Source organism: Dipodomys spectabilis, unplaced genomic scaffold (assembly GCF_019054845.1).
Source record: "Dipodomys spectabilis isolate Male_0828 unplaced genomic scaffold, ASM1905484v1 ptg000365l, whole genome shotgun sequence".
In the NCBI taxonomy this organism is placed as follows: domain Eukaryota; kingdom Metazoa; phylum Chordata; class Mammalia; order Rodentia; family Heteromyidae; genus Dipodomys; species Dipodomys spectabilis.
In genome coordinates this window covers 12,898,500-12,919,558 of record NW_024871042.1, presented here as the reverse complement: position 1 = coordinate 12,919,558, position 21,059 = coordinate 12,898,500, and the positions used below count along the sequence as shown (strand labels likewise).

The 21,059-nt window shown below is 44.5% G+C and overlaps 1 protein-coding gene across 1 annotated transcript in view; it reads right to left on the bottom strand.

Moving 5' to 3' along the window:
* The window catches only part of Susd5 (sushi domain containing 5), a 50,087-nt gene that overhangs the window by 8,768 nt on the left and 20,260 nt on the right, over positions 1-21,059 (bottom strand). The window contains exon 5 of the mRNA XM_042666429.1: positions 10,236-10,424. Within this exon, the coding sequence (XP_042522363.1) occupies positions 10,236-10,424 (189 nt within the window). The remainder of the gene's footprint in view (positions 1-10,235; positions 10,425-21,059) is intronic.

Sequence of the window (21,059 nt, the reverse complement as noted above, 5' to 3'; positions counted from 1 at the left end):
CTCCCCGCCCACCCCCTACCTGTGCTAACTACAGGCAGCTGTGCACTTATATTTGACTGCTACTCTTGGAAAACAGAAGAAATAGAAGTTGGGAACAGCCAGGTGCTGGGGGGTCCATGCCTGTCATCTGCCAGAAAACCAGAAGTGGCACTGTGGCTCAAGTGGTAGAGTGCTAGCATTGAGCTAAAGAACTCAGGAACAGCACCCAGGCCCTGAGTTTAAGCCCCACAACTGACAAAAAAAAAAAAAAGATTTCTGGAGCAAATGGAGAAAGTTGGCCGGTGTGCTGCTGGCTTTTCTTTCTCATTCCCTTTCCCTAAAAAATAAATTGTATCTGGTATATTTAAAGTACATGATGTTATGAGACATACATAGTGAATCACATTCACCATATCCAACATCTTACATAATTACTGGATATATATATATATATATATATATGTGTGTATGTATATTTATTTATTTATTTATTTATTGCCGTTCCTGGGGCCTGAACTCTGGGCCTGGGTGCTGTCCCTCAGCTCTTCAGCTCAAGGCTAGCGCTCTACCACTTGAGCCACAGCACCACTTCCTCTTTCTACTTATGTGGTGCTGAGGAATCGAACCCAGGGCCTCATACAAAGGCAAGCACTCTACCACTGAGCCACCTTCCCAGCCCAATTACCAGATTTTTTATTTTCATAAATACATGAAAACATATTTAGCATAAATTTCATATCTATTTGTGTGTGTGTGTGTGTGTGTGTGTGTGTGCCAGTATTGGGACTTGAACTCAGGGCCTTGTGCTCTACTTGTTTTGTTTTGTTTTTTTCAAGGCTGGCATTCTACCACTTAAGCTATATCTGTACATCTGGCTTTTTGCTGGCTAAATAGTCTCACAGAGCTTTCTACCCAGGTGGCTTTGAATCACACAATCCCCAGATCTTATCCTCCCAAGTAGCTAGGCTTTCTAGCATGAGATACCAGTGACCTGGCTCAATGAATACAATTTTCTTACTTGAAGTTCTCATGTCTAAATTGAGCTTGGTACCGCAATGCTGCCCTGCAATCCCAGCTACTAAGGAGGCTGAGGCAGGAGAATGGCTGGAGTCCAGGAGTTTAAGGCCCACCTGGGTCACATAGATCCCCATTTCAGTCAGTCAATCAGTCTCTAGACTTGTTCAGCCCACATAGCTGCTGTGTTGTGTCCTCTGACCTACATCTTCTAGTTTCTTCTCCCCCTTTCACTTTTAGCCACTGTTTTGTTGTTGTTGTTTTGTTTGTTTGTCTTCCTCTGTAACTTTATCACCTGACTTGGCCAGGGCCTGAAGTACACAGGACCAGCTACAGCCCTGGGGTGGTAACTCCTAACTCTGCCATGATCCATGTTGTTCATTGCTGCATTTTAGGAACCCACACACACCTTCCTCTTTCCTCCAGTCTTGGCTGCACAGCCTTTAAAAATAGTAATTTAAAAAAAGACAACCAGACATGCCAGAAATAACCAGCGGTTTAGTTAGGTTCTGAACAAATATGGTCATATGGACAAGGAGGTTCTAAATTCAGTTTGAGTCTCATGCTTGATTGTATGAAGCAAATGAAATCCAAAAACTGGAGAAAAACACAGACTGCAGTTAATTTAAGAAAACCAAAAAATGCCTTTAGAAATGAGGGAGAGGAACAGATGAACTTACTGAAACTGGTTTGGGTACATGGCTCTAATGCACTGCTCTACCCAGAGTTTGGGGACCCCTGGGAGGAAGCACATTCAGGTGATATCAATACTGAGGTGACACTGGCCTGGTTGAAATCCTCACTCTGTTTCTTTCTGGCTGTGTCACACAGGCAGGTCACCAAAGCATCTCAGTTTACCCATCTGTGAACTGGAACTAACAATTTCTATTCCTACACGTGTGAAGAATAAAACAAAGTTTATAAAACTCTTATAGAAAAGAGCATGGAGAAGCCAGGTGACTCACATTTGTAATCCTAGCTACTCAGTAGGCTGAGATCAGAGGATCAATAGTGTGAGGCCAATCTGGGCAGGAAAGTTCATTAGTCTTATCTCCAATTAACTACCACAAAGCTGGAAGTGGAGCAGTGGTTCAAGTGGTAGAGCTCCAGCCTTGAGTGAAAAGCTAAGGGACAGCACCCAGGCCCAGAGTTCAAGCTCCAGTACTGGCACAGAAAGAGAAGAAAAGAAGGGAGGGAGGGAGGAGGAGGAAGGAAGGAAGGAAGGAAGGAAGGAAGGAAGGAAGGAAGGAAGGAAGGAAGGAAGGAAGGAAGGAAGGGGTATGGGGGGCTTCATGATGATGGAAATGTCCTGTACTTTGGTTGTAGTAGTTTCAGGAGTATAACTACCTGTAATAACTCAGATAACTCAAATCACTCATTTTACATTGATCAAGATGCATGGTATTCATTAACTGATTTGTTGAATCAAAACCCCTTTGTACAACTACTTAAATAAACATTGTATACTTCCCATGGGTATATGATATATAAATTTAATCTTAAAGCTCTTTAAAAAAAATCCCAAAGTCCTGGGAGAGAGATGGTGTGGGCTAAGTGTTTGATTTAGCACATCTCTGTTCTCAGGGCCTGACTGGGGTGTGTGTCTTGTTTCCGTGGCTGAGTCAGATCAGGGAAAGAAAGAGGGAGTTTGGATACTTGTTAATTGTCTCAGAGGTGGGGCGTGGGGCTGGTGGGAGGTCCTCCTTGCTATCATCATTTTCCTGACTCAGACCAGAAAAAAAGCATAGAAAGAACCTATGAGATCTGGGACAAGAGGTCTCAATGGCATTTATGAGCCTGTCTTTTTTTTTTTTTTTTCCCTATAGGTACTGGGGCTTGGTACTCAGGGCTTGAGCTTCGTGCCTTGGCTTTTTTACTCAAGGCGGGAGCTCTATTACTTATGTAACAGCTCCACTTCTGGCTTTTTGGTGGTTAATTAGAGTTAAGAGTTTTATAGACTTTCTGCCCAGTCTAGCTTTGAACCACAATCCTCAGGTCTCAGACTCCTACCTCAATAACTAGGATTGCAGGTATGAGCCATCGGCACCATGCTCTGAGCCTTTTTTTTTTTTTTTGTCAGTGTGGGACTTGAACTTGGTGTCTAACATTTTCCCTGAGCTCTTTTTCTCGGGGCTAGGGCTCTACCACTTTGAGCCACAGTGCCACCTCCACTTTCCTGGTGGTTAATTGGAGATGTGTCATGGACTTTCCTGTCCAGGCTGGCTTTGAACCACCATCCTGACGCTGACTTTTTTTTTTTTTTTTTGTCACTTGTGGGGCTTGAACTAAGAGCCTGGGCACTGTCCTTGAGCCTCTTTGTGCTCAAGGTGAGTGCTCTACCACTTGAGCCACAGCTCCACTTCTGGTTTTTGAGTGGTTAATTGGAGATAAAAATCTCATGGGGATTTTTCTGCCTGGACTAGCTTCAAACCATGATCCTCAGATCTCAGCCTTCTGAGTAGTTAGGAGTATAGGCGTAAGCCATTGGTGCCCAGCTTTCAGCAGGTCTTAATACTTAGTAGCAGATGGCTTTTGGAAAGTCTTCAAGTCTGTGTGTCTTGCTGCCTGAGCTTCTCTGCTCAATAACTGTTCTTTTCCCTTCCAACCCCACAGATGGGCGGAACCCAAAGCAGAGGCCACAGGACCTGTATGCACTGAAGCCAGGAGAGCAGGGGTATTGAAGGTAATGTGAGCAAAGAACAGGAGTGGATACTGATATTGTGTGGCCAGGGTTAGAGACTAAAAGTATCAGTGGTCAAGGAGGAAACATGGCCCTGAAGGTAGACATATGAAGCAGCCTAGGAGAAAAACAGACCCACTGTGGAAGTCTGCCGCACACATGCTTTAAGGAGCAAAGCATGAGGTTTTTTTCTGTAATTAGGGCAGTAACCAATCACAGTTAGATACTAAACACACTAGAGGTATGCCAGACATTTCCTGCTGCCCAGGCTGGGAATGGAAACCAAGAAGAAGATGTGTGGATTTGGACAGGAGAATGGAAGACTACGTGGCCAGACCCAGACAGGATTCCAGAGGAATCCAATACAAAGCTAGAGGAAAAGTAATACAGAGAAGAAAGAAAATAGGGCAGGGGCCAAGGTTAAAGGAAATCCGGGAACCATGTGTGACAAATAGTAATCATCAGTACTTATAAGAGTAAATTAAGGCTCAGGAGAGTCAAGAAAATTATTGTTTCCTCTTCTCTTCCTTCACAGGTATTGGAGCATGAACTCAGGGCCTTACATTCTTGCTTAGCTTTTTCTTTTTTCTGTTTTGGTGCCAGTCCTGGGGCTTGAACTCAAGACCTGAGCATTGTCCCTACATTTGTTTTTTTCTCAAAGATAGTGCTCTGTCACTTGAGCCACGGTGCCACTTCCAAGTTTTTCTGAGTAGTTTACTGGAGATAGTCTCACGGACTTTCTTACTAGGGCTGGCTTTGAACTGTAATCCTCAGATCTCAGTCTCCTTAATAACTAGGATTACAGGTGTGAGTTATTGGTACCTGGCTTTTGCTTAGTTTTTTTTTTTGTCGGTCGTGGGGCCTGAACTCTGGGCCTGGGCGCTGTCCCTCAGCTCTTCAGCTCAAGGCTAGCACTCTACCATTTGAGCCACAGTGCCACTTCCAGCTTTTTCTACTTAGGTGGTACTGAGGAATCAAACCCAGGGCCTCATGCATTCAAAGGCAAGCACTCTACCACTGCGCCACCTTCCCAGCCCTGTTTTTTGTTTTTGTTTTTGGCTTGAACAACACTCTATAGTTTGAGTCACATCTCCACTTCTGATGTTTGCTCTCTCATTTAGCTGTCCCAGCTGGCCTTGAACCATGATCTTCTGATCTCAGCTTCCTGAATATCTAGTTACAGGAGTCAACAAACCACTGGTGCCTGAATCTTCTCATCCTTTTAAATAAACTCAAATCTCTTATACAAATCATCTCAGAAATAACAAAGCAAGCAATTTGGAATCTTGATCTTCTTCTAGCTGTATTGTTTGTGTCCCTTCCGGTCCTCATCATGAACAGCAGGAGTATGAGAGGGAGTCTTGGCCCCTTCCTCACTCCTCCTCATCCTCTCACCAAGGCATGGCAGTGTGGCACCTCTCATGCACCAAACACTGAAAACACATGGCCACCAGAACTGCCTGCAGACGGGAAAGCCAGGGCACACTTTAGCCTTCATTCCCTTGATTTCGTCAGGTTTTAAGTTGATCAAGAACTTCTGCTGGAAGTGTGCACTTTCCTCTAAACTGCAACATCTCTCTGTCCAACTTCCCTGCTACCTCTTTATCTTCTGTATTCCTGGGACCATTAACTAGTGTTTGCCTTAGGGTTAGGCTTTCTACCTTCAGTCAGTACTTAGGGTCCTGCCAAATGATAGGATGTGAATGATTAAGGGCCAATCAGCATGCGTGACAAATATTATTAAGCTGGGTGCTGGTGGCTCTCACCTGTAATCCTAGTTACAGAGGAGGCTGAAAAGCCTGGGCAGACAAATCTGAGAGACTTTCTCTCCAATTAAACAGCAGAAAGCCAGAAGTGGAGGTATGGCTTGAGCAAAAAAACCATGTGAAAGCACAAGGCCCTGAGTTTAAGCCCCAGTTTTACAGTTTCATACAAATACACACACACACACACACACACACACACACACGTATATATAAAACACACACATATATATGTATTACATATATATATATTTATATTTATATTTATATTCCAACCCAGATCTGACCAACTCCAAGCCTTGTTTTTTTGTTTTGTTTTGGGTCCGGTCGTGGGGCCTGAACTCTGGGCCTGGGTGCTGTCCCTCAGCTCTTCAGCTCAAGGCTAGCGCTCTACCACTTGAGCCACAGCACCACTTCCAGCTTTTTTCTTATGTGGTGCTGAGGAATGGAACCCAGGGCCTCATGCATGCAAGGCAAGCACTCTACCACTGAGCAACCTTCCCATCCCCATCCAAGCCTTTATTTAAGCTTCCCCTCCAAAATGACTTTTCTCTCCAATCTGAATAGGCTGCTGACCCTATATAAAAGCAGCTCTCTCTCTAAAAAAAAAAGTCGATATTCATGGACACAATAAATGTGCAAAGTGAAGCAAAATATTTGATGATAATATTCTTGTAACACACACATTTCTCATAATGACACATCTACTTTAAATGTTACATCTACAGGGTAAAGAACACTAACAGTCTATGTACCCAGCCAAGTGTAGAAGCCAGAACTCCTACCCAGCAGCTGAAAGCTCTAGCAATTCTGCACTGCAGTGAGAAAATAAACATCATTTCAAACACACAAAACCTGCATTTAGCTCTCATTCTACTGGGGCCAGTAAACAACCCATTTGTCTGGCAGGCGTGACTCACGAGATGGTGTGACTTCAGCGGAGGACATTAGCAATCTCAGAGTGAGGCTAAGTGTTGAGCCCATTGCTCAAATGGTCCTTCCAGCAGTTGTCCTTACCTGTAACGTTTTATTCCTAGTGTACCAGAAGGCAAGTAGGTATACCCACACAGTTTTTAGAAGCTTTGCAGCAATCTGATAGGAAAATGTTATGTCTAGTCACCTTAACAAAAATTGTGCTTATGTTTGAAATCTACTTTAGTTCTGTAATCATTCATTTTTATTGCATTTTATTGAAGTATCAGTCTGCCAATGACTAGAAAAAATTGTAATAGTTCACAGACTTGGAAACTCATTAAATAGACAATAAACTATTTAAAAGTTATTCCAAGTTCATTGTGGTGTACCCTTGTAATCTCAACTGAAGGATTTTCTTTTCTTTTCTTTTCTTTTTTATAGTTCAGGGCTATCCAGGGCTACATATTGACCTCAAGAAAACAAACAAAAAAAGATCTTCTAAGAATGGGAAGATATCAACCAAGGAATGATAAAGAATATATACTTTTTTGGGTGCCAGTCCTGGGGCTTGAACTCAGGTCCTGGGCACTGTTCCTGAGCTGACTTTTTTTTTTCTCTCTCTCAAGGCTAGCACTCTACCATTTGAGCCACAGTGCCACTTTTGGCTTTTTCTGTTTATGTAGTACTGAGGAATCAAACCTAGGGCTCATGCATGCTAGGCAAGCACTCTACCACTAAGCCACATTCCCAGTCACCCGAGAATATTTTTTAGCTCTTTTTCTTTTTGTGTGTGGTGTTGGGGATGGTACCCAGGGTCCTGTGTATACCAGGCAAGTGCTCTATCATTGAGCTATACCCCCAGCCTGGGAAAAATATTTTCAACACATTAATTATAAATATTCTATATGAAAATCATACTAAAGGATGTAATTAGCCAATTCAAAGTCATTAGAAAAATAGGCAAATGATTTCATTTATTTTGTGCCAGTACTAGGGCTTAAACTCAAGGCCTCAAGGTCTTGCTCAGCTTTTTCCACTAAAGGGGCTGGCTGTTTACCACTGGAGCCAAACCTCCAATTCTGGCTTTTTGCAGGTTAACTGGAAGAAAGAGTCTCTCAGCTTTGTCTGCTTAGGCTGTTTTCAAACTGTGATCCTCAGATCTCAGTCTCTTGAGTAGCTAGGATTACAGGTGTGAGCAATCCACACCTGGCTTTAGAACAAATATTTAAAGGTATTTAACATAAGGACATTTTAATACCTGGTTGTCACGTGACCAGCGGCCAACTTCACTATTATTAGAGAAATGAACGTTGTAACTGCAGTCACCATTTCAGCAGTCACCACGTGGCAAAGCCTAAAGGTTGATGAGCATCTGAACCAAACTTCCAAACACAGCCAGAGGGAGAATAAATGGATCAGACTAGTGGAGGAAACACCTGCAGTATCTAAGCCCAGACACTTGCTTCCTTCCATAATAACAGAAGAGAAAATGCTCACAGGTATCAGGCCATGTAACTGCTGACAAGCCCAAGGTGAGAACAAACCAGTGTCCCCCAACAGCACTGGATACACAGAGATGTATTTACACTATGGATAATTAAAAGCAGTGACAATGACAACTCACAGCTTTAGACAGGGGAGATTGGGGAACCTGACAGTACCCTAGGAATCACCTCCAGGGATCTGTGTGACACTCAAGGACAAACTGTCCTATTGACCCAGTAATGCTGTGACACCATCGTCATTCTCCTCAGGAAAGCACCCTCTATGTGGTACTCAGGTGTCATGGAAGTCAGGGACAGGCCCCTGAAGGGGTTTGGGTGAGAAAAGTCTTGAGTGACTAGGCATAATTCTGGGTGTGACAAGGGGTCTGAGGAAAGGAGTCTTCAGTGGAGCTCGCTAAGACCTGTCTGAGGTGTTGGGTGCCATTGGCTTGAGGAGGCCAGGCGTGGCGGGGATTAGAGACGTAGCTTGAAGATAGACAGAGGATTGGACAGAGGAGGGACGGCAGAACCTGCAACCCTGGGAATGTGGAAATGGAATGGGAACATCTGGGGATGCCGTTGGCTTTTGGCCACTCAGTGTTCTCCAGGACTGTTTTTAGTGTCTGTAAATATCAAAGCACACTTGACTCCCACATCTGGCCCTCAGGAGGTCCCAGGTGGGAAGAAAGCAAGCAACGTGCCAGTCATGGTGGGTAGCTTTTCTTCATGGCACAGCCCTCGTGGCAGCTTTTACGGCTGTCCAAGACTTAGGTTTTCTTAACCCACCTTCACCCATGATTGCTCTGAGGCAAGCAGGACTCCCAGGAGTGGGTCTGGATACACTGTGTCTAGAACATTCCAAAAGGACAATTCTCTGTTGCAACCTGAAGTACAATAGCTCTTGAGGTCCTAAAGGGTCATGCTTGGATACCAGAATCACCACACTCGCAAAGTCCAATAGGGAGCTTCTTTTCATGTGTTCATCACAGACCTCCCAACCCAGGGTGCTAGCCAGGCACACTTATCAGAAGTGATGCTCAGCCAGCCACTGGTAGCTCATTCCAGCAACTCAAGAGGCTGAGATCTGAGGACCAAAGGTTCAAAGTCAGTCTGGGTAAAAAAAGTCCATAGAATTCTTATCTCCAATCAACAAACAAAAAGCCAGACTGCAGCTGTGGTGCGAATGGTAGAAAACGCCAAAAGAAAAAAGAACAAAAGGGAAAAAAAGGAAAGTTCTAGACCCCGAGTTCAAGCCCCAGGATGGGTACAAAAATTTTAAAAAAAGATTCTGTATATCACTTATAAAACAACTAAAGAATAAATAAATAAGCTGGCTCTGGTGGCTCACACCTGTAATCCTAGCTACTCAAGAGGCTAAGATCTGAGGCTCGTGGTTCAAAGCCAGCCCGGGCAGGAAAGTTGATAATATTCTCCCTCCCCGCCCCAATTCCTGGGACTTGAACTCAAGCCTGGGGGCTGTCCCTGAGCCTCTCTGAGCTCAAGGCTAGCACTCTACCACTTGAATCACAGTTCCACTTCCAGCTTTTCTGAGTGGTTTATTGGAGATAAGAATCTCATGGACTTTCCTGCCCTTGGCTGGGTTTGAACCAAGATCCTCAGATCTCAGCCTGCTTGAGTAGCTAGGATTACAGGCATGAGCCACCTGTGCCCAGCTCTAAGATTTTTTTGTTTTTGTTTTTTGGGTCTGGTCGTGGGCCTGAACTCTGGCCTGGGCGCTGTCCCTCAGCTCTTCAGCTCAAGGCTAGCACTACCACTTGAGCCACAGAGCCACTTCCGGCTTTTTTCTTTTTGCTTATATGGTGCTGAGGAATCGAACCCAGGGCCTCATGCATGCAAGGCAAGCGCTCTACCACTGAGCCACCTTCCCAGCCCCAGCTATAAGATTTTTATCTCCAGTTAACCCACAGAAAACCAGAAGTAAGCTGTGGCTCAAAGTGGTAGAGTGCTTGTCTTGAGTGGAAAAAGCTCAGGGACAGAGCCCGGGCTCTGAGTTCAAGCCCCACAACTGACAAAAAAGAAAATAAAAAAATAAATACCAAAAAAAAAGTGATGTTGCTTAGGTCCACAACTGATGTTCCACTCTGACCGGTTTTCCAGAGAAATAAGCAAGAAAGATAACCTAGGGTCAACTCTTCAGAGAAGAAAGGAAGATTCTTTTAACCCTTTACTCCCAGCCAGGAAGATGCAGAGCTTTGTGGCAGGGGCACTGCCTTTAAAAGCCTCCAGGGACCCTAAGTAAGGGGCCTACCAGATCCAGAGCTCAGCACAGGCCAGCCTGAGAGCCTCCTCTGTAGGGCATCATGGCAAAGAGGAGCCCACTGTATGCCGTACATGGGCTCGGTCTAGACATGGCAGGTGGCCAGCCCCAGAAGCACTCACCTTTTCCACAAGCCTGTACCAGGCCATACCACTCCCCACAGCTGTTACACAGCAAGGTGAAGGCAGGTTCCCGATGGCCAGCGGTGGGGCCTGGAGCACACACGTACAGGAGCTCATCCCCCATCTCCAGGCCGGTGCGGCCTTGCAGGATGGTGTGTGGGAAGGAGGGCGGGTCTCCACAGGGTCTCTCTGAAGAAGAAGAATTGCAGTCAGCATTTCTCAACTACGTCTGGGAGAAAGCAAACTATTTACTTATTGGTACCAGTTGTATAGTAGGGGGATTCATCTCCACACGTTTACAATGTATTCCAATGAATTTCACCCCCTCCATCACACTTGCTGCAACCTTCCATCTAAGAAACCAGTGTCTTCAACAGGCTTCCTTGTTCCTTTTTCATAGTTGTAAATAGTCTATTTTGACAGTAGTCTATCTTTGTTGTTGTTGTTGTAGTTTTTGGCAATAGGGTTTGAACTCAGGGCTTGGGTGCTGTCCCTGAGCTTTTCCTGCTCAAGGCTAGCACTCTACCACGTTGAGCCACAGCACCACTTCTGGGTTTCTGCCCAGGTTGTCTTCCAACAGTGATCCTCAGATCTCAGCCTCCTGAGTAGCTAGGATTACAGGTGTGAGCCACCAGTGCCCAGTTTGCAGTAATTTTTTTTCAACAAATAAGAAAATAATTTTTTGAGATTTCCTTTTTTTAATTTTATATGTTGCTTTCCTGAAAGAATGTACAAATTACTTAAGAAACAAATTACCTAAAAGTGGTATGCTAAGAAAAATAAAAACAGAAAACAGAATTGGTGCTATATGCTAATCCAATTGCCTAATGACTTGTAGTTTGGGGAGCACTTTTCCAAAGACATTCATCATTGTGCACATTCCTTAACTAAAGAGATATTTTGCAAGAAAATAAAGATATGGTCATAGAATTCACAAACTTTATAGACCACGAGAATGACAATTTGCCTTGTGAAGGTTAAAATGTTTTTGTGACTTTAAGTATCACTAGTCCACAATACTGTGAAATATGTGAAATTTATGTAATCACCTAATCTCAATTTAAAAAAAAGTGAGAGAAGGGATGGATTAGGAGGATGGGTGACCATGTTGTCAGACACCTTGTACTCATACTGTTTTGTAGAAAGGGAACTTCTTTGTACAACTACTTAAAGATATAATAATAAAAAATGTAAAAAAAGAAAGTAAGGTCTAGGGTTTGCCCAAGACCTACTTGATCACAAAAAAAGAAAGATATGGGATATACATATATATTACATATATATAAAATACATATATAGTGGGGTGCCAATGGCTCACGCCTGTAGCCCAGGCTGGTCTCGAACTCATGATCCTCCTGTCTCATCTGCCTCGTTGATTACCGGCGTGCGCCACCATGCCCAGCTGTGGCTCACCACTGTAATCCTAGCTACTCAGGAGGCTGAGATCTGAGGATTGAGGTTCCCAGCCTGGGCAGGAAAGGCCGTGAAACTCTTATCTCCAATAAACCACTAGAAAACTGGAAGTGGCACTGTGGCTCAAGTGGTAGAACGCTAGCCTTGAGCTGAAGACCTGAGGGACAGCGCTGAGGCCCAGAGTTCAAGCCCCATAACTGACAAAAAACAAAGAAAACAAAAAACAAATAACAAAAAAACTCATATATAACATGTATGTGTGTGTGTGTGTGTGTGTGTGTGTGTGTGTGTGTGTGTGTGTGTAATAAACACATTTTAGGAAGACAGCACAGAATGCCTATCTTCATTTCAACTCAAACTACCTTGAACATTGGCCATGGTAGTATATACCTGTAATCCCAGGACTACAGAAACCAAAGCTGGAAGATTGTGAATCCAAGGATATACATCATGAGACCTTGTCTCAACACAAACAAACCTACACTTTGATTATATTTTACCTATGTGGCATGTAGGGGCAAGCAGACACCTTGACACAATTTAGGGACTTTTTTTTTTTTTTTTGGTCGTGGGGCTTAAACTCAGGGCCTGGGCACTGTCTCTGAGCTCTGTTGAGCTGCAGTGCCACTTCTGATTTTCTGATAGTTAATTGGAGATGAGTCTCAGAGACTTTCCTGCAAGCGCTGGCTTTGAACCATGATCTGCAGATCTTAGCCTCCTGAGTAGCTAGGATTACAGACATGAGCCACCAGCGTCTAGCTAGGGACACTCTTTTCCTTTCTTTCTTTTTTTTTTTAGAATTTATTTTTATTATAGAGGTGATATACAGAAGGGCTACAGTTACATGTGTCAGGTACAGTGTCTAGGGACACTCTTAATGGAGAAGTGGGGGTAGGAACATCTTCACATTATCTAGGGCATCAACCTCAGCCAAGTGAGGCCAAACCAAAGTCCAGCTGACCCTTCAGGGGAAAAAGCCTCATCCTTTCTTTCTCTTGTGCTCTACTACCTCAACTTACTTGAATATCCTATCCTATTTTTTTTTCTTTTTCTTCAGGATATAATTCCAGAGAAATGGAGGCTCTTCAACGTGCACTGTCAAAAACCAATAAATCTTTTCCATCTCAGCTGGGTGCTGTTAGTTCACACCTGAAATCCTAGCTACTCAGGAGACTAAGATCTGAGGCTTGCCATTTAAAGCTGCCTATGCAGGAAAGTCCATGAGATTCTTTTTTTTTTTAAATTTATTTTATTGTAAAGATGCTGTACAGAGGGGTTACAGTTACATGAGTAAGGTAATGAGTACATTTTTTTTTGGGGGGGGTCCGGTGGTGGGGCCTGAACTCTGGGCCTGGGCGCTGTCCCTCAGCTCTTCAGCTCAAGGCTAGCGCTCTACCACTTGAGCCACAGCGCCACTTCTGGCTTTTTTTTTTTTTTTGCTTATGTGGTGCTGAGAAATAGAACCCAGGGCCTCATGCATGCAAGGCAAGCGCTTTACCACTGAGCCACCTTCCCAGCCCATGAGTACATTTCTTGTCAAGCATTGTTACCCCCTCCTTTGTTGTTGTCCCACTATCTCTTCCCTCCCCCCCTGCTTCCCTCCTTCCCCCCCTCTATGAGATTTTTTTTTTTTTTTTTTGTCGGTCGTGGGGCTTGAACTCTGGGCCTGGGCGCTGTCCCTCAGCTCTTCAGCTCAAGGCGAGCGCTCTACCACTTGAGCTACAGCGCCACTTCCGGTTTTCTGGTGGTTTATTGGAGATAGGAGTCTCACGGTCTCTCCTGCCCGGGCTGGCTTTGAACCGCGATCCTCAGATCTCAGCCTCCTGAGTAGCTAGGATTACAGGCATTAGCCACCAGCGCCCGGCCCTCTATGAGATTTTTATCCTCAATTAACCACTAGAATATTGCAAGTGGAGCTGTGGTTCAAAGTGATAATAGTACTAGCCTTGGACAGAAAGGCTCAGGGACAGCACCCCGGCCCTGAGTTCAAGTCCTATAACCAGAAAAAAAAAAATCCATCTCACATAGCTCTAGGTACAGAAGAAGCACTAGTTCCATGGAGACAAAAAAAAAAACAGGATCAGGCTAAAAGTTCTGAAAGCAGATAAAGAGGAACCCCAGAACAAAGTCACACCCTTCATACTCAGGAGTTCTCCTCTGTCAGAGTTAATTTCCTGGTTGAAAGGAGGGTAGAATCTGGCTCAGGAAAACCACAAGGACACTCCAGAGAGTCTGGAAATGCAGGCTCGTGTTTCTGGACCTCCCAAACTCTTGCCATTGCTGTGTGAGAGCCAGGAGCTCCAGAATAAGAACTCTTTGCATGAGCAAGAACTACTGAATGTGTGCCCCATGTGCCGCTCATGTCCAGGTGCAACTGGAAGTCATTTCTTTCCCTTCTTTCCCCATCGAGGAAATGATTAAAAAACAAAGAACAAAAAAACAAAAACAAACAAACACCAAAAAAACCTGGCAATCACATACCGGAAGCTTCTCCTCCTTAGGGAAATGGATGCTCACTTGTCTTCCCCATTTCTCAATTATTCTAATAATTATTCTAATGGATTTCTCAGGCCTTAGAACTGAGTTTCAACAGTATTATTTTCTCTTCCAAGGAGAGAAGATTTTTTAAAAAAATTTTTTATTTTATTGTAAAGATGCTATACAGAGGGGTTACAGTTACATGAGTAAGGTAATGAGTACATTTCTTTTTTTGTTGTTGTTGTCAGTCATGGGGTTTGAACTCTGGGCCTGGGAGCTGTCCCTCAGCTCTTCAGCTCAAGGCGAGCGCTCTACCACTTGAGCTACAGCGCTACTTCCGGTTTTCTGGTGGTTTATTGGAGATAGGAGTCTCACAGTCTCTCCTGCCCGGGCTGGCTTTGGACCGCGATCCTCAGATCTCAGCCTCCTGAGTAGCTAGGATTACAGGTGTGAGCCACCAGCGCCCGGCATGAGTACATTTCTTATCGAGCATTGTTACCCCTTCCTCTGTTTTTCTCCTACTATCCCTTCCCTCCTGAGATTTTTTAAAATTAAAAACTCTTGTTTATCCAACAAATATTGTGCTTAAAATCTGCTTTTGCTGGGCTCTTTATTTGGGCCCAATTTGGACTGAAAGGATAAAAATTCAACCTCCCAGGTTTTTCCATGTCGTATCTGAATCCTTTGCCCTGAGCAACTTTCTCCTGAAGTCACTTTAAAGCCATCTTGGAAGCCAGGAAGGAAGAGACAGGAGACCAGACCAGCTGAAAGGCTTTAGTAACTCTTATTATAACAACACCCCAGTAGACCATTCCTGAGACAATGGACTGTCAGACAATTCTGAGGCCAGGTCTTGTCACCTCTGAAACAGGCCTGTACTGGGGACTATTTAATTACATGCAGCTCTCTCTACCTCTGCCTTTTATTCTGTGTCTATTTAAATCTATAACTCATGTCTCTACCCACAAATGGCTGAAGATGAGCTGAAGTGCTGTCTTCCCCTGGCATCTTGTGTCACATCATAAATCTCTTTTATCTGCCCTTTGCCATGTCTCTTTATTTGACATATAGGAGTGAGTGGCCAGACATGACACTTGGAAGCCCAAGAGTTTAGACCTGAAGTCTAAATCTCCAGTTTCACTGTGTGCTAATAAACACATCTTTTTAACTTTTGTTGGTGGTATCTGGTCTTTCAGCTTGTACTCAAGGCCTGGGTGCTGTGTCTAATTGCTGTTGTTTTTTCCCTCAAGGCTACCACTTTACCACCTGAGCCATAGCACCACTTCTGAATTTTTCTGTTTATGTGGTACTGAGGAATCAAACCCAGGGCTTCATACATGCTAGACAAGCAATCTACCACTAAGCCACGTTCCCAGCCCTCATTTTTTTAATTTCAAAGGTCACATTTACTGCCAATCAGAGCTTCTTCTATTTTCCTTTGGCAGACCTGGGACTTGAACTCAGGGCTTTGCACTTGCTTGGTATGTGCTCTACCACTTGAGCCAATACTCCCAATCCTAATCAGAGCTTCTGATAAGCAGTGTTCTCACAAATGGCTTAGAACTTAGACAAAGACATGCTACAGCGATTTTTGAGAAACTATAAGATCTGCATCTTAACCTTTAAAATTCAAAGAAGAGCTCGAAAATTTCCTTTAGTATTCATGTATTCACAAACCAAAGATGTGGAAATTCTTTTTGTTGTTGTTCTTGTTGGTTGAGGGGCTTAGACTTAAGCCCTGGGAGCTGTCCCTGAGCTCTTTTTGTTCAAGGCTAGTGTTCTGCCACTGTGAGCCACTGCTCCACTTCCAGTTTTCTGATGGTTAACTGGAGATAAAAGTCTCACAGACTTTCCTGCCTGGGCTGACTTTGAACTGTGATCCTCAGATCTCAGCCTCTTGAGCAGCTAGGATTATAACTGTGAGCCACTGGTGCCTAGGTGAGATGTGGAAATTCTGACACAAATGCTTCACTTTTCTTCCCTTCTTTTGGGGCTACCTAAGCTGTGTATGTGTGCATGGGCGGGGGGGGGGGGGGGGGGGAGGAGCTTCAACTCAGGGCCTTGTGTTTTTGCTTTTTTCTTTTCCACTCAAGGTTGGTGCTTTACCACTTCAGTAATATCTCCACTTCCATCATTTTGGTCATTAATTGGAGATGTTTCATAGACTTCTCTGTCTGGGCTAACTTTGAACCATGATCCTCAAATGTCAGCCCACTGATTAGCTAGGATTACAGGTGTGAGCCACCAGTGCCTGCCTGAGAAGCTATCTTCAGTGTCTCTGACCAGGCCTCTCTCGTTTCCCCTTGCTTAATCAGCACCGGCAATGCTCTCTCATCCTACTCAATTTTGTTACTAGCTCTTACATTTTCTATGCAGTGCTTCTCAAACAGACTTGCACAGCAATATTCCCCCAAGGACTTGTAAAGACACACCTTGCTGTGGTTTTTTTTTTGCCATTCCTGGGCTTGAACTCAGGGCCTGGGCTCTCTGTGTTCAAGGCTAGCACTCTACCACTTGAGCCACATCACCACTTCTGGCTTTTTCTGTTTAATATGGTACTGAGGAATCGAACCCAGGGCTTCATGCATGCTAAGCAAACACTCTACCCCTAAGTCACATTCCAAGCCTTGTGCTTTTCTTAAAGCAAAGACAGCCAATGGCAGGATGCGTGGCTAGAGTTGAATGCTGTCTGGGCCATTAAAAAAAAAAAGGCAAACATAAGGGCTCACCTCAAATGCCACTGCTTCATGAAGTCTTTATAACCACCTTTTCTTTGGTGTTATGGAAACACATTCATTTCCTACCTATCATGATGCCCTATTAACTAGAGGGAGAGGATGAGTCCTGCCTGTCTGTCTGCTTGAATAGGGAGCACTGGACCTTGTATAGTTCTGGACAAATAAACAAATGATGGTCACCCACTGAGCGGTAGTGAGCTCAGTCTCTGACCTTCCCTAGGTTCATCCTGCACTAAAAATGTTCTATTAGCTATTCCAAAAATGATTATTTAGTCCCAATCTCATGGTGGCAGCTGGAGAATCCTCCTAAAGCCAGTCCTGAGGCCCAGGGTCTCCTCCAGGCAGATCTGGAAATTGGCTCCTCTCAAAAGTTCCTGAGCTTCTGGGTACTGGTAGCCCATGCCTATAATCTTAGCTACTCAGAAGGCTAAGATCTGAGGATTATGGTTCAGAACCAATCCAGGTAGAACAGCCCATGAGACTCTTTAATTAACTAGCAAAAAGCCAAAAGTGGAGGTGTGGCTCAAGTGGTAGAGTAAAAATGTCAAATGAGAGGGTGAGGCCCCGAGTTTAAGTTCCCACATTGGCGTGCTTGCATACACACACACATGCACACATGCGTGCATACACACACATTTCTGATCACTCACAGGTGAGCATCCAGCTCTCTTCTTGATGATGTAAAGCAATTCATTACTGTTTGGGGTGTGTGTGTGTGTGTGTGTGTGTGTGTGTGTGTGTGTGTGTGTGTGTGTGTGTGTGTGTGTGTGTTGGTATAGGAGCTTGAACTCAGGGCCTGAGTGCTGTCCCTGAACTTTTTGGCTCAAAGCTAGCACTCTACCCCTTAAGCCACAGCTCTACTTCTGGCTTTTTGGTGGTTAATTGGAAATAAGAGCCTCACAGACTTTCTTGCCCAGACTGACTTCTAACCACAGTCCTTAGATCTCAGCCTCCTGAGTAGCTAAGATTACCAATATGAACCACCAGTACCCAGCTTTCATTCCTGTTTTGGTGGGAAATACAGTGGCTATCAAGAGTATTCAGGGGGAAAGCGAAGCAGTATCAAGAAGCTGAGGATGATGTTGGGGAGGAAGACCAGGCCAGCCCTGTCTTTGCAGGGAGAAATACAAACCTGGTGGACACCTGAAGTGCCATAGACAGAAGGAGAGAAGAAACTGGAAGCCACTGACCCACCCCCTCCCCCCAAGACCAACTGCCAAGAGAAGCAAAGTCAAAACCTCAAGTTGGAGGTGGCCTATTTCATCAGTGTTCAGTTGGTTAAAAATAACTTCACTTATTAGTTTAAGTGAGATCACCACAGGGCTGGAAATTCACTGACAGAAAAACAGAAAGAAAAGAAGAAAAGTTGACATTGCCGATGAACGTACTTCAATAAAGAAATGTAGGAGTTGCTGCTGGAACATTGCGGGGCCTTGTTTTCCCTCTGGGCTCTTCATGAGGGTTTTGGAGTTAGTATTCTTCAGTCTTTGTCTTAATAGGAGAAGCAGCAGTCCAGGGAGGAAGGCTGTGGAGCCTCCTGGGTGAGGGGACCCTTCTGGACATGCTGTGCTGGGTCTCCTGGGCAGGGCCTCACCTCCTCCACCTTCTCTCAGTAAATAGATTGCCTTTGGGGGCTGTGCCACCACCAAAGGTCCCACTGAGGAAAAGCAGTTACTTCATCAAGAAAGTGGAGTTGAAACTGGTAGCTCATACCTATAATCCTAGCTATTACTCAGGAGGCTGAGATTTGAGGAGCGTGGTTAAAATCCAGCCTGGGCAGGAGAGTTCATGAGATTCTTTTTGTTGTTGTTGCTGGTGGTGGTGGGAATTGAACTCTGGGCCTGAGTGCTGTACCTCAGCTCTTCAGCTCAAGGCTAGCACTCTATCACTTGAGCCACAGAGCTACTTCCGGCTTTTTTCTGCTTATGTGGTGCTGAGGAATCGAACCCAGGGCCTCAAGCATGCAAGGCAAGAACTCTACCACGGAGCCACCTTCCCAGCACCCCCCCCCCCTTTTTTTAAATTGTTAGTCATGGGGCCTAAACTCTGGGCCTGGGCACTGTCCCTCAGCTCTTCAGCTCAAGGCTGTGACAAAAAAACTGACAAAAAACAACTGACAAAAAAGAAAGAAAGAAAAAAGAAAAAAGAGTCTTACAGACTTTCCTGCCTGGGCTGGCTTTGAATCATAATCCTCAGATCTCAGCCTCCTGAGTAGCTAGGATTACTGGCAGCGCCCAGTAGTTCATGAGATTCTTATCTCTGAGAAACCACCAGAAAACGGGAAGTGGTGCTGTGGCTCAAGTGGTAGAGGACTAGCCCTGAGCAAAAGAAGCTCAGAGATAGTGCCCAGGCCCCAAGTTCAAGCCCCTGACCAACAAAAATAAAGCGGGGGGAGGAGTACCTGGGGAACACACTGCTTTCTGAGGGGAAAAAGATGAGGACAGAATTCCCTCTTTCTGCATGAATTAATCCTACTTTTCCAGACAGCGCCAGAGAGAGAATTCCCAAGTGCCCCTCTTTGCTGATCTAACACCTCCTTGCCAGGACCAAAACTTCAGTGTCCCCACTCCCTGTTCCCCACATGGGCCTCCCAGCAGTTCTCCTGACCAGGAAAGGCTCAGGCAATCCACTCTGGGTTTAGAGTCCTTGTGGACGAACCCAAACATGGTGCCCTTTGTGTTAGATGCGCAGCTACTGCACATGCAGACAGACAGGTCCATGGGCCAGCGCCAGCATCAACTGCTGTCACTCCATCATTTATCAGCTTCTCAAACATGTACAGACTGTCGGCTACTGGGTCCTCGCTGTACCCTCCAATCTTGCATCAAGGTTGACACTCCAACTCTCAGAAAGGTTTTTTAGGGCTTCAACTTAGGGCCTTGTACTTGCTGGGCAGATGCTATACTACTTGAGCCATACTTGAAGCACCTTTTTTGCATTGGTTATTTTTGAGGTAGGGTCTAACTTTATGCCCATGCCATCCTGGGTTTGTGTCCTTTTACTTATGCTTCCTTGTGTCACTAGGGAAGACAGGTGCCTGACAAGGTGTCCAACCATTGTTCTTCTGCAGCTGGGATACAGACGTGTGCTTCCATACCTTAGCCATTGTTAGAAAGCTTTTTGCCCAATGCTGACCTTGAACCTAAAGCCCCTGATCTCTGCCTCCCAAGTAGTAAGGGTTATAAGCTTGAGCCACTACATCCAGCTTGGACAGTTTATTTGTAGTGTCTGTTATTATTGTTTTTTAAAAGGAGTATACAGGTTCTCACTATGTAGCCCAAGTGGACTAGAACTCTCAATCCTCTGCTTCAGCAATCCAAATGTTGGGATTACATGCATACATCACCAAGCCCTACTTAAATGTTGTTTTTACTTAATTTGAAAGTTACAGAAATATTGTAGAATAAAGAATTCTTATACATTATTCAGGGTCACCAATATATTCCTCTTACTGCAACTCCCGCCGCCCCCTCTCGCCAGTCCTGGGGCATGGACTCAGCCTGAGCAATGTCCCTGAGCTTCTTTTGCTCAAGGTTAGCACTCTTACCACTTGAGCCATAGTGCCACTTCTGGCTTTTTCTGTTTATATGGTACTGAGGAATCGAACCCAGTGCTTCATGCTTGCTAGGCAAGCACTCTACCACTAAGCCACATTCCCAGCCCCCTCCCCTTTTCCCTCTTTGTACACATTCGTGTACTTACACATATGTGTGTATATATACATGTGAACTCATGTATGTATCTACAGCTATTCATTCTTCTCTGAGCCATTTGAGAGTAAAGTGTGGATGGAACCTTGCTGTGCTTTCCTAAGAACAAAGATAAATTTTCCCACATAAAAGATGCGGTACAGTTATAAAAATTAGAAAAATTAAATATTGGTAGCATGCTATGATTTAATTCACAATCCATGTTCCAATTTCATCAACTAATGGCTATTTTTCCCAGTCCAGGAAACAATCCAACGTCATAAATTGCATGATGTTGTCAAGTCTTTTATTTTTGTATTCTATTTTATTCTAGAATAGTTGCTTAACTTTTCTTTTTCTTTCTTATATTCAACATATTCAACACTTTTTTTTTTTTGGTGGTATCAGACCTTGAACCCAGGACTTGAACTTGCTCCACTGGTGCTTTACCACCAGTCCTATTGTTTGTTGGTTATTTTGGAGATGGAGTTTGGTGGACTTTCCTG